This window comes from Entelurus aequoreus, linkage group LG11, assembly GCF_033978785.1.
Source record: "Entelurus aequoreus isolate RoL-2023_Sb linkage group LG11, RoL_Eaeq_v1.1, whole genome shotgun sequence".
NCBI lineage: Eukaryota > Metazoa > Chordata > Actinopteri > Syngnathiformes > Syngnathidae > Entelurus > Entelurus aequoreus.
Genome location: NC_084741.1, coordinates 42,483,261 through 42,497,551, shown reverse-complemented (window position 1 = coordinate 42,497,551; position 14,291 = coordinate 42,483,261). Strand labels below are relative to the sequence as shown.

Sequence of the window (14,291 nt, the reverse complement as noted above, 5' to 3'; positions counted from 1 at the left end):
CAACACACCCTTTATAATTGCTCATTGTACTGCAGAACATTCTGAGATTAATACTTATGTCCAACAGTGCAATTTAACGACGTTATAGGTCCTTCTTTTTTAGTCATTGTCTTTCTTTGGTCACTTCCTCAGCAACTTCCACCACAACGTCCCCTTCACACCATGGACCATCATCAGCTCCGCCAGTTGACCCAGCTGAGTGGGCTACTTTCCTCTCAGATTCAGACAGGACTGAGCAGGTGATCAGAGGACCACTGTCTATTAAGGAGAACTTTTCATTCCCCATATATTTGTTTGTAAACCGTTATGTTACCTTGCTTCTGGTAACTCTGTTCATTAATATTATTTAAGTATTTGCTTGATATTTAATTTAATTATGTGGTTTTTTGTACAATTGAATTTGTTCCTTTTTATATATATTTAAGTGATTTTATTGTTGCACTTTATTGTTTTTCTTGCACTACAAATTATTTTTGCACATTGCTGTTTCAGGTTTTTGTTACCAAAAATAATAAAGTGAATCAGAATCAGCTTTATTGTCCAGTTATGTTTAACACACATGGAATTTAACTTTAGTAGACTGCGCTCTCTTTGTACAAAGTAAACATTAAATATGAAAAATTAACTAAAAATATAAACTAGTAATTAAAGACTAATGTGTACAAGACTCATGAGACAAGATGACACTTTTACTGTAAATACAAAGGTTTATCACTTGGACTGTTCAACCCCAGGCCACTCTTGTAGCTGAATGTTTTCTACAATTTAAGATTAGGAACCATATGTGGCACTCTGGACATCATTCGTTCATTCCTTGGTATTATTTATGTTCTTAACTGGGCCACCCCCATATCTTTATAAATGACATGTCATTTGTAAAGACATGCCAGGCTGACAATAGGATAATGTAAACAACACTGCCAGAGCCGCAATGAGTTTATAGTAGGTGTGTGAATGATCAACAATCAATATTATTGGCAGAAATAGAGGGCCCCAAAATCAAATTTTGCTTAGGGCCCCATGGAGGCTTGGGCCGGCACTGGCTGTGAGGCAGGGCGTTGCAGAAAAGGAAAAAAAAATTATGCTCTGCAAATTTACCTTGAGCAAATAAAGCCGAGTTTGCATACGTTTTAGTCATTTTGTAACAACATCACTCCTGAGTACGCTATTTTACAGTGACGTGCGGTGAGGTTCATGGCTGGTGAGGCACTGACTTCATCACAGTCAGATTTACAAACATATGAACTCTAAGGAGTATCTTATTCACCATTTGATTGGCAGCAGTTAACAGGTTATGTTTAAAAGCTCATACCAGCATTCTTCCCTGCTTGGCACTCAGCATCAAGGGTTGGAATTGGGGGTTAAATCACCAAAAATGATTCCCGGGCGCGGCGCCGCTGCTGCCCACTGCTCCCCTCACCTCCCAGGGGGTGAGCAAGGGGATGGGTCAAATGCAGAGGACAAATTTCACCACACCTAGTGTGTGTGACAATCATTGGTACTTTAACTTAACTTTAACTTTACACATACAAACTGTAGCACACAAAAAAGCACATTTAATAAAAAAAAACGTTATTATAGACTTAGACTTCCTTTTTATTGTCATTCAAATTTGAACTTTACAGCACAGATAAGAACGAAATTTCGTTACATAAACTCAAGGTAGTCCAGGATAAAAAAGCAATAAGGTGCATATATAAATAAATAAATGTATATAAATAATATATAAATATATATATAAACTAAATAAATATATATAAATATATATAAATAAATAAATAGATTACTGTACAGATAAATATATTGCACTTTTCCACATGCGTCCACGTTTATGGATGTATTTTATATTGTCTTTTTTATTCCAGCGAGTTAATCCATTTTGGGGGGAGTTGAGGGGATAATTTAATTATGATGCGTTCAAGAGTCTTACGGCTTGAGGGAAGAAGCTGTTACAGAACCTAGAGGTTCTGCTTCGGAGGCTGCGGAACCTCTTTCTAGAGTCCAGCAGTGAAAACAGTCCTTGGTGGGGGTGGGAAGAGTCTTTGCAGATTTTCTGAGCCCTGGTCAGGCAGCGGATTTTTGCGATCTCCTGGATAGGAGGAAGAGGAGTCCTGATGATCTTTTCCGCCATCCTCACCACTCTCTGGAGAGACTTCCAGTCTGAGGCACTGCAGGCTCCAGTACAGACAGAGATGCTGTTGGTCAGCAGGCTCTCTATAGTGCTTCTGTAGAATGTGGTGAGAATGGGGGGAGGGAGCTGCGCTCTTTTCATCCGATGCAAAAAGTGCATGCACTGCTGTGCTCTTTTTACAAGAGTAGGGACCAGGTCATATTGTCAGTTATCTGCACCCCCAGGAACTTGGTGCTGCTTACTATCTCCACCGCTGTGCCGTTGATGTAGAGTGGAGCGTGGCTGAACTGGTGCTTCCTGAAGTCAACGATGATCTCCTTGGTCTTGTCGACATTCAGGACCAGGTTGTTGGTTCTGCACCAGTCAACCAGATGTTTCACCTCCTCCCTGTAGTCCATGTCGTTGTTGTCACGGATGAGGCCCACTACTGTCGTGTCGTCCGCATACTTCACAATGTGGTTGGTAGTGGACCTGGCGCAGCAGTCATGGGTCATCAACGTGAACAGCAGCGGACTCAGGACGCAGCCCTGGGGGGAGCCAGTGCTCAGGGAGATGGCACTGGAGGTTTTGTTGCCCACTCTCACAGATTGGGGTCTGTCGGTGAGGAAGTCAAGCAGCCAGTTGCATAGGGGGGTACTGAATCCTGAATACTGAATACTTAATTATGGTCTTACCTTTACTTATAAATGAAGTCCATGCGCAGCTCCTTTTGAACAAAAGCATCGATAACTTGTTTATAGAAGTCTTCCTTATCTTTCTTCAGTTTTAAAAGTCTCTCTGTCTCGATGGAGATGATCCTTTAATTATTACCTCCTGCTTCGATTGAAAGTCCAGTTTAGAAAACTGTTTTATTTTAGATATGTAATCCTCCGCTCGGGACGGTTTCCTGCTGGTCCCACTATGGACTGGACTCTCTCTGATGTGTTGGATCCACTATGGACTGGACTTTCACAATATTATGTCAGACCCACTCGACATCCATTGCTTTCGGTCTCCCCTAGAGAACGGTCCTCTCCAAGGTTTCTCATAGTCATTCACATCGACGTCCCACTGGGGTGAGTTTTTCCTTGCCCGTATGTGGGCTCTGTACTGAGGATGTCGTTGTGGCTTGTGCAGCCCTTTGAGACACTTGTGATTTAGGGCTATATAAATAAACATTGATTGATTGATAGTCCAGGCAAGAGGAAAAAACAAACGATCGCTGCTAACTGTTGCTGCTTGTTGTCACTTATTCTGCAGCCGAGTAGTCGCAAGAATGATCTCTGGGATCACTACCGCCCTCTACCACCAGGAGGCGGGATTACCGTGAGCCTCAGCCAGTGCGTCTTTTGCAGCCGTTTTATGATTGCTCAGCACAAGAAATACGTTACACACATACAGTTGTTGACAAAATACACTGTACATTATATACCTCAGCTAACTAAACTATGGAAATGTATAATATAATTCATATAGCAATACGGTCTCACTGCACAGCAGGCCAGCCGTTAGCCGAGTCATTGCGCAATCCATGGTGAGGCTCAACTCGGTGACTCACCGCAAGTCTCTTCTCAGTATTTGAATGGCAATTGTGAAAATTCAGCGATTTTTAATAAAAATAATCTAAAACTGGTGAAGTTAAATGGAACATAACTTTATAGTATAAATAAATGATAAATGGGTCATACTTGTATAGCGCTTTTCTACCTTCAAGGTACTCAAAGCGCTTTGATAGTATTTCCACATTCACACACACATTCACACACTGATGGCGGGAGCTGCCATGCAAGGCGCTAACCAGCAGCCATCAGGAGCAAGGTCACTGGATAGATATAAAAATGTAATTATTTTTTTTTGTTTTTACATTTTTTTTCTTTCCATGATGGCCTCCCCTGACTACACGTCAGGGGAGGCGGTAGCGACGTCACACGCAGGGTGTTTCCTGCAGGCATGCGCTCAATGACCAAACACAGCAGCCAATCAGAGGGCTCCATGCTAATGAGGGAGGAGCCTTTGAACGCAGGAGACTTTCCTTATGAATCTGCTCCTGGCTGGCTGGGGCGGACTTCTCGGCGCACACCGGCTGGCACCACATCCTCCTCACCCAACTCCAGAAGAAGCCCAAGAAGTACCCGCCGGAACAAACTACGAGGACTATCCTACAGGAGGACAGTTGTTTTTTGTTTCTCCTTTTTTAAAATTACCTCTCGTCCATCGCCATGGAGAGCGGGGATTCTTCTTCGGATCACAGCCGGCGTTTCTGCGTGTTGTCCTGGGATCAGGTGCGGCGTTTGGACTCCATCCTGGGGGAGGCTGTGCCCATCCACGGCCGTGGGAACTTCCCCACCCTGTCCATGAGCCCCAGACAGATTGTCCAGGTAAAAAAAACTAACAAAAAAACCCACAACAATAATTAAAAAAAGGTAATCATGCTCTAGTATGAATGCATGAAATGACACAGAGTGCTTGTTGAATTCGTTGAATTTGGAAAAGTCAATATGAGTTAATAACATGTTTGCACAGAACATCCAAGAAGTGACAAAGATGGCTCCTAGAATGTATGAAGCAGACATCTCACTCCCCTGCTATTCCGGTGTCTGACTTATGCCCCCCCCCCCGTGCCAGTCCAGACAGACTTGTATCTGCTTTTCTGTCAAAATTCCACTAATGCAGTCTCAGTCAGCCTGTCCCCACGTTGACACAACCCAGCATGAGCACATGAGCTCATACTTGAGGTTATGGAAAGATGAATGCTCCATTGAGCCATGCAGGAAGCATGCATGCAGCTTGGGGGCATATGCTTGGCCTCAGCTCAAATAAAAATTCCCTTGAGTAGGAATATGGATCCCCAGCAGTGAGAATAGTTTTCCTGGGACTTACTATATAAGGTAAGCCGTGCGTCCCTGCTAGGATTTCATGCTCCCCGCTGCCCCGGCAAGAAGCCCAATGTAAATCGGAGAGTCCACATTCCAGGATGTGACCTCAACGCCTGCCGGACTCTAAATTCCTCCCTGGTTTGCTCTCGGGCTGAGTCATTGTGCTGTTTTCGTTCGTGCGAAAAGGGGTTGCCTTAGAGAAGAAAAAAACACACAAAAAAACGGGGTTGTCTGTACTGTAGCCTGACCTAGTATGTATAAATAGATCCCCCTTGGTAACTCTCTCTCGTGGTGATCAGATGACAGACGCAAATCTGACAGGTCAGTAGAAGAAGAAGTGGGATTGCGTTAGGCAGTGGCATAAAGGAAGAGTTTACTACAGGCTGTTTCATGACTGACCCTAGTGATGGAGTAACGATGTGGTATGCTTTGGATCATGATACTATGGATGTGCCGAACGATCGGGCGTTTTTCCTGAGAAAGTATGATAGATAGATAGATAGATAGATAGATAGATAGACACTTTATTGATCCCCGGGGGGAAATTTAGGTCGAGTATGTGATTGGCATTGCTGATTAATTCAGTTTACTAACGGTAACAAAGGCCGCTCACACTGTATTTATACCCCCGGCTGACAAGCAGCTAGCAGCTAAGTATGTGTGTACTTTTGGGATGAAAATTGATAAAGCGATATATATTACAGCCTCCTGTTATAACAATATATATCACCATACATTATTTGGTATCTAAATGATAATAGAATCCAAAACGGGTTACAAAGGCTCCTAATTTAGCTGCTGACGTATGCGGTAACATGTCGTGTCATTTCCAGTTGTATTATTTTGTCAAAACTATTATTAATCTACTTGTTAATTTACTGTTAACAACTGGTTACTTTCTGTTGTAACATGGTTCTATCTACACTTCTGTGAAAATGTAATAAACACTTCTTCTTTTGTTGATACTTTAAATTAGTTTTGGGTGATACTACACATTTGGGTATCAATCCAATAACCCAGTAGTTACAGGGTTAGTTTGGACTAATTGGTCACAATTATAATCAGATAAAAACAAACTTATGGTGGTGTAACAACGTCAATTAAATTATAAAATTATGTTGTCTTGTTGACTCTGAATTAAATATATTTTTTTCTGCCTTTAAAGCCCCAGGGACTTATTTCCTGAGTTTGTAAACTGTAACAAAAACTACAATATTTTTCCATAGTTAAAAAATATCAATCTAACCACTGTGGTATCGACCTGATACTATCCTCGTTGATATTGTTACTGTCGATATTTATATCAATCCATCCACCTTTGTTTACATTCAAGACCTCTAGCTTGTGATTAGCATATACTCCTATGGTGTGTAACAATATGTTCAGCTATTCCTCGTCCTTCAATGATAAAGCTACGTCAAAGAAACAAAATAAGTAGCTTTGCACTGTGGAAGGGCGTTAGCCGATAGCAAGGAGGCTTGTCGCTGTCGAATTTGCAGGACATTGCAAGAATGTGTCATCAACATGCATTATCACAATATAACGGTACTATTAAAAACTCTATAGTCGGCCAAATTTATGTCATTTACATCATATATTGTCTATGTCGCGCAACCCTAGTCTCCATACACAGTGTGAAGCCGCTCCCCTAAAGGACTAATGATCACCTTCATTGCAGCAAATAAGATGCATTAAATATCATTATCACGTATACCATGATCACTGGAGCATGAGGCTGAACATGTTACACACCCAGAGCAAACCAGGATGCTAGTAGCCAAGCTAACTGCCAAGAAACAGCAAGAAATAAGTGCTTAGAGAACTTTAAGAAGTGTAGATAGAACCTCGTTGCAGCAGGAAACAGGAAATCAATAATAATAATATAAAATAATATTGATATAAATATTACATACAGTACAATAAATAAATCAGTAAAAAATGAGTAATACTATAAAATATAATCACATAAAAAATATAATAAATACATCAATAAAAACAGGACATTTTCAAGTAGATTATTAAAAGTCTAGAGAGAGGATAATATAACAACACTTTAAAAAAGACATGTCTTGTAAACAAGTTAAAAAAAAGAAGTTTTTCCAAGCGGTGGATGTTGCTCATCGTGTGTGGTAAAACGCTTTCGTTAAACCGTTTTCCAGGTCACTAGAGGAGGGGAAGGGAAACGTTTCTGACCCCTAATGACCCACAGGCTGGGAAGTTAAGCCACAAAGCAAAGGTTTTCGTTTTAACCACCCGCCAGTGTGGAGAGTCTGACGGAAAATATAAGTTTTGTGTGTGCGTGTGTGTGTGTGTGTGTGCGTGTGCGTGTGTGTGTGTGCGTGTGTGTGTGTTTGATGAGGTGAGACTGTATGCAGCGACGTTTGTGTTTGTCCTTCATGGCTTTCATTCAAACCCAAGCTGATTCTGTTGAAATGTCATATAAGAGGGCCATCTTCACTGTGCCTTGTCCAGGTGGTGCGGGCTCGGCTGGAGGACAAAGGCGTGTGCGTCAAAGACGTGCGGCTGAACGGCTCGGCCGCCAGCCACGTTCTGCACCAGGACACCGGTCTGGGCTACAAGGACCTGGACCTGATCTTCGGCGTGTCGCTAAAGGACGACCAGGCCTTCCGTCTGGTGAAGGACGTGGTGCTGGACTGCCTGTTCGACTTCCTCCCCGCCGGCGTCTCCAAGGAGCGCATCACGGCGCTGACCCTCAAAGAGGCGTATGTGCAGAAACTGGTGAAAGTCTGCAACGACACGGACCGCTGGAGCCTCATCTCGCTGTCCAACAACACAGGCAAGAACGTGGAGCTTAAATTTGTGGACTCTTTGAGGCGGCAGTTTGAGTTCAGCGTGGACTCCTTCCAGATTTGCCTCGACTCGCTGCTGCTGTTCGACCGCTGCTCGGAGACGCCCATGTCGGAGAGCTTTCACCCCACGGTGATCGGCGAGAGCGTGTACGGCAACTTCCGGGAGGCCATGGATCACTTGTGTCAGAGGAAAATAGCCACGCGAAGCCCCGAAGAAATCCGAGGGGGCGGCTTGTTGAAGTACTGCCATCTGCTGGTGCGAGGGTTCCGGCCCAACTCTGAGGCGGACATGAAGCACATGCAGCGCTACATGTGCTCGCGCTTCTTCATCGACTTCTCCGACATCGGCGAGCAGCAGAGGAAACTGGAGGCCTACCTTCAAAACCACTTCGCCGGCATGGAGCACAAACGATACGAGTGCCTGATGACGCTGCACCAGGTGGTGAACGAGAGCACCGTGTGCCTGATGGGCCACGAGCGGCGCCAGACGCTCAACCTCATCTCCACGCTGGCGCTGAAGGCGCTGGCTGAGCAGAACGCCATCCCCACGGTGACGAACGTTACGTGTTACTACCAGCCGGCGCCGTACGTGCGGGACATCAACTTCAGCAATTACTACGTCGCGCACGTGCAGGCGCCGCACATGTCGCCGTGCGCGACTTCCTATCAGACATGGCTGCCCTGCAGCTGAGATCAGAAGGATGACTTTTCTATCCTTTTTTTTTTTTTTTTTACAGAAAGAGCGTCGGACACAAAAAGAAGTTTGCCAAATGTGATTAAAAACTTGATCCTATTCTGCTGTATGTCCGATTGAGCCAACTCCTAACATCTGCTGGTCATTTTTTTATTTAACAAACAAAAAAAGGTGAAGAGTTATATAAGTAAACAATCTTTAGGAGGCAAAACTGCCAAGCCTATTTTCATACATTGAGCTTTTATTTTTGTAAAATGACTTCCTGGACCAAAGATGTACTTTTGTTTTCTCCTTCAGAAAGGGAATTTGTGTTTCTTGGTTTATGATTCCAAGTGCCTCAAGACGTCTGTAAACTGTGCATTCAGGTTTTTTTTTTCTAGAATACTCTGTCTTTTCAGGAGCAGGTGCATTCTTTTTGTCAGATTAAAAAAAAAAGAAAACTGATTTTTTTGGATGTCTTTTGTGTTTCAATCTTCGCTCTATAGCGGCTTTGATAACCAATCAGGCATTTACGCTGTCGATTCAGATACCAATCATCCATGAGTTAGATGACTGATATCAATACTGATCTCATGTATTATTTGTAACAGCTGTCATTATATGGAGCTATATTTTGTGCCATAATTGTGAGGTCGCAAAAGCAGATTTTAAGCACAGAAACATTAATTTTGTGAGCATATACATGCTATTTTGAGAAGAAATTACACTCAAGTGAATAATAAAATTGTTTGAGCGATTATAAAAAGGTATTTGTGCTTAATTAATGTGTAATTGCGTAATGTGTAATTTATTTTCAAAAAAGTGTGTATGTGCTTGCAAATGTAAATATTTGCGACCTCACAGTAATGGCACAAATATAACTCCATAAATAATAATAATAATAGTATTTCATACGCAATTACGTTCGATAACATCTTTAATGTCAAATATGTTAATATTAACTGATTGAAGAATAAAAACAATATATAGAGTATTATGCACCATTTGACATTCATCTGAACTCAATAAATTGCAGTGCATAGCAATAAAAATATTTCGTAAAGTAACAAAATTAAATATTAAAAGTACAAAACCCAATACGGTACCAAAAATGTAAACTTAGGTAAAAAACACAAAGCAACATTTGGCCTTTTAGTAGTGCAATTCTCTGCACCTGTGTACCAAAATACAGCCTGAAAGAACTTTAGATAAAACTGTTAGCAAATTTGGTGCAATAAATGACATGCATTCGAATAAAACTTTTAAAAACATTCCTGGATGACATTCTGACAATGAAATTGCATTTGTGTACCGATATTGGGGTCTTTTCTTAAGCTAATTTTAATTATGCAAGCGAGTACTCACCTGTGATTAATCATGATTAATCCAAATTCCAAAATGTGATGAATATGATAAAAAGATATAATCATTTGGGCTTGGAGTTGGGTTAGCAGCAGCAACAAGTGTCATGTTGGCATGTGTTGATGCGGTTGAGGCGCGATTTAAGTTGCTTAAAACAGTTGTGGATAAACACTTTTTTCCTGGACATAGTGTGCATGTTACATAAACATTCTTGCCTTTAATTTCAATGAGAGAAAAGTACTGCCGTGCTCATAGCCATAACTACCATTGAGGACACCCAGGTCATTTCCTCTGTATTTTTTGAAGTGACAAAAAGAAGAAGAGATGACTGACTTTGTGTAGGACATTGTATGCGCTGTACATCGCCATGAACGTGATCATCATCACTAATATACGATCTTTGGTCATGTCCAGCCCGCTACAACTCCAAACAAAGTCCACTTTTACTTACTTTAAAACATCATCCGATACAAACTGTGCTGTCAACATGAAATTAACATTAAATCATACTGAATGATCACCTGAATGAAATTGATGTGAAACGCTGTTGGTATAATAGCGATGTGGACAGCCTTTATGTAAGTTGTCTCTTGTCATGTCAGTCAGGTGATATTCTGTTCATTCAGATATAATTTCAGGCTGCCCAGCCCTTAAAGCAGAACACCTTTTGTGTAGGGCCTCTTAATATTTGGGGGATCCCGTTTTGTGTGAAGAAGCGCATGTCAAATAACCAGCAACACAAGACATTAAAACAGCATTGATAAATTGTTGATTTAGGTCCTGACGTTGAGCAAATCAAATATAACATTGAAACAACATGCTTTTTGACGACATTTAATCAATGTTGGGTTCTGACGTTGACTTGACCATTGAATCTTGGTCATTTCCCAACCAATTTTCTACAACACGAATACAACGTTGAAACGACATGCTTTTTGACAACATTTATTCAATGTCAGGTTGTGACGTTGATTTGACCTTTGAAATTTGGTCGTTTACCAACCGGCAACATGGATCCAACGCTGGACATCAACGTTGTCTCAGATCACAAATACAACTATTTTGCAACGTTGTTTCAAGTGTTGTGTCACACGTTCCTGGTCCCTCCCCTGCACGCCATCTAAGGGCAAGGGCCGGGCGTCTCTCTCAGCCTGCTGCAGCCAGCACAGGTGTGGCTGGTTCCAATCAGCCCAGCTGCTCCACATCCCAGCCATCAGAGAGCAGCCTACATAAACCGCTGAGAGCCGGCGTCCGACGCTTGAACGTTGACTCCTGTGGTCAGTATAGACAGCATTTAGAATTACAGTTATCTAGTAGTATTCTGTGAGTTAGTTAAAGGAGAACTTGGTGCTCGTTTGTTCCATGCTGATTCTGCTTTCTGCTTCATTCCAGGCTCCCTCCTCCACAAACCCAGTGTCTCCCACGCCTCGCCGCCTCCCCGGGATCCCTCCGCTCCTCCGTAAAGTTTCATTAAACTCTGTTATACTTTATTACTGCCTCCGTTGTCTTTGTCCTTGAGGGTCCCTGGTGCATTTGGTTCAACAGCTCTGGTCGAGCCTAACAGAACGTTCAAGCCAAAATGAACCAAACCGGGTCCTCAGGGACAGAGGGACAGAAGAACCCTGAATTACGAGAGCTTGTGTTTGGCCAGGCCACACAACTGTCCACTTTGCATGAAGAATTGAACAAAGCTTTTCCCACTGTTCAATCCCAAATTGCTGTGCTTGAGAAGACTTCACAAACTACTGTTGGTAATGTGGCTGCTCTGTCTGGCCAAGTGAATGACATTTCTGGAGTCTTGCTCGGCATACAGAAGACCCTGGAGGTCCTTACAGCACATGTTTCAGCTGAATCTAACTCTGCTTCAAGTTCTTCAAACCAGCCTGTTAACCCCGTCCTCCCCAGCACACAGCAGCCTCAGTCTGAGCCTGGCTTAGTCAGTCCTAGGCCATTTAATGGTGATTTTGGTCATTGCAGGGGCTTCCTGGCACAGTGTGAGTTACTTTTTACTCATCAGCCATCCAAATATACTTCTGATGGTTCGAAGATTGCTCTCATCATGTCCCTCCTGGTCGACGACGCTCTTAATTGGGCTATTGCAGCAGTAGAGAACAACCCTGTCTTTGCCACTAACTACTCTCAGTTTAAGAGTGAGTTTCAAGCTGTGTTTAACCACCCTACTGACGGACAAGATGCTTCCAGCCGTTTGCTAGTTATTCGCCAAGGGTCACGTTCTGTGGCTCAGTATACTTTGGAGTTCCGGATCCTTGCTGCTGAAAGCCAGTGGAACGACCACGCCCTTCTTAGTGTCTACCGCAAGGGGCTGAGTGATTCTATTAAAGATCTTTTGGTCCGTGACAGCCCACAGACTCTTAATGAGCTCATATCCCTGGCCCTTAAGATGGGAACACGACTACAGGAGCGCCATGCGGACCGAGCCCAACGAAGCTCTCCTCCTCCTTGGTCCAGTCGCTCTGCTTCAGTGACCCGCACTTCACCATCTCCTCGCTCCACTCCACAACCTCGACAGCTTATGCTCCCCCCTGCTCCCTCTTCACCCGGGCCTGCCGAGCCCATGGAGATCGGCCGGTCCCGGCTGACACTAGCTGAGAGGGAACAAAGGCTCACCAACCAGCTGTGTCTTTACTGTGGTGAGCCAGGACATTTCATCAAGGTCTGCCCGATCCGCCCAAAAGACCCAGCTCGCCGGTAGGGGCTATACTGGTGAGCCAAACAACTCTTCCCCAGCCCAAGAATCATTCCAACCGACTTTTCCCTGCAACCTTGACCTGGAATGAAGAGACACTGTCTGTTAGTGCCCTCATTGACTCCGGTGCAGACGAGTGCCTCATGGACATCTCTTTGGCTCACCAGGCGGGCATTCTTTTAGTTCCTTTAGATCGCACACTGTCTCCCCAAGCGATCGACGGACACTCCATGGGAACTATATCCTTTTCCACAGAACCCCTCACACTCACTCTGTCTGGAAATCACTCTGAAACCATCCGCTTTTTTGTTTTACACGCCCCAACAGCGCCCCTGGTGTTGGGTAGACCTTGGTTGGAGAGGCATGAACCTCACATCTCCTGGGCCTCTGGTCGTATTTTGGGCTGGAGCACCGCATGCCATGCAACCTGTCTGCGCTCCGCCCTGTCCCCTTCAAGCAGACCCAAACCCATGTCCTCTCCCCCCGACATCACTGGTGTTCCACCTGTTTATCATGACCTTGCCTTGGTATTCAGTAAGGATAAAGCACTCTCACTTCCTCCGCACCGGCCCTATGATATTGGCATTGACCTCCTGCCTGGGGCTCCCTATCCTAAGTCGCATCTCTACAACATCTCCCTACCAGAGAAGGAGTCGATGCACAACTACATTGCGGAGTCCCTGCTCTCTGGCATCATCAGGCCGTCGTCCTCGCCTCTGGGGGCAGGCTTCTTCTTTGTAGCCAAGAAGGATGGTGGTCTGAGACCTTGCATTGACTATCGTGGTCTCAATGACATCACAGTGAAGAATAAGTATCCACTTCCCCTTTTTAGTTCCACTCTTGAGCCACTCACTCATGCCCGAGTGTTCACTAAGCTTGATCTCCGCAATGCCTACCACCTAGTTCGGATCAGAGACGGTGACGAGTGGAAGACGGCCTTCAACACCCACCTTGGCCATTTTGAGTACCTTGTGATGCCTTTTGGGCTTTCCAATGCCCCGGCGGTGTTTCAAGCCCTCGTGAATGATGTGCTACGAGATATGCTAAACATCTTTGTGGTGGTGTATTTGGATGACATCCTTATCTTCTCCAGGTCTGTGGAGGAACACCACCAGCATGTCCGCCTTGTTCTCCAGCGGTTGTTGGAGAACCGCCTGTTCGTCAAGGCTGAGAAGTGTGTCTTCCACTCTGACTCTGTGACATACCTTGGCAACGTTGTGGAAGCTGGACAGATGCGTGCGGATCCTGCCAAGGTCAAAGCCGTGGAGGAGTGGCCACGTCCTACTAACCGGACTCAGCTCAGACGATTCCTGGGTTTCGCCGGTTTTCTACGCCGGTTTATCAAGGGTTACAGTCAGATCGCTGCCCCCCTTAATGCTCTAACCTCCGTTTCGCGTCCCTTTTCCTGGACGTCTCGAGCCGAGACAGCCTTTTCCAAGCTCAAGAGTCTGTTCTCCACAGCACCCGTGCTAATCCACCCTGACTCGACAAGACAGTTCATTGTCGAGGTGGACGCTTCTGACACAGGCATCGGAGCCGTCCTTTCCCAGAGGTCCGAAGAGGATCAGAAGATTCATCCGTGCGCCTATTTCTCCAGGAGCTACGACCCCGCAGAGAGGAACTACGACGTGGGAAACAAGGAGCTGTTGGCGGTCCACGACGCTCTGAAGGAATGGAGACACTGGTTGGAGGGAGCGAAGCTGCCGTTCATCGTGTGGTCAGACCACAAGAATCTGACCTACTTGAAGACGGC

At 44.4% G+C, this 14,291-nt stretch overlaps 1 protein-coding gene across 1 annotated transcript; it reads left to right on the top strand.

The window, feature by feature from the left end:
• Positions 1 to 4,146: 4,146 nt before the first annotated feature.
• On the top strand, positions 4,147 to 8,881 carry LOC133660686 (terminal nucleotidyltransferase 5A-like). Its single transcript, XM_062064263.1, has 2 exons — positions 4,147 to 4,488; positions 7,459 to 8,881. The coding sequence occupies exons 1-2, from the start codon at positions 4,330 to 4,332 to the stop codon at positions 8,485 to 8,487; spliced, it is 1,188 nt and encodes a 395-aa protein (XP_061920247.1). The 5' UTR covers positions 4,147 to 4,329; the 3' UTR covers positions 8,488 to 8,881.
• Positions 8,882 to 14,291: the final 5,410 nt, after the last annotated feature.

Coding starts and splice junctions, on each gene's coding strand:
- LOC133660686 (XM_062064263.1), top strand. CDS start 4,330: ATGGAGAGCGGGGATTCTTCTTCGGATCACAGCCGGCGTTTCTGCGTG. Junction 4,489..7,458: donor GCCCCAGACAGATTGTCCAG/GTAAAAAAAACT, acceptor TGCCTTGTCCAG/GTGGTGCGGGCTCGGCTGGA.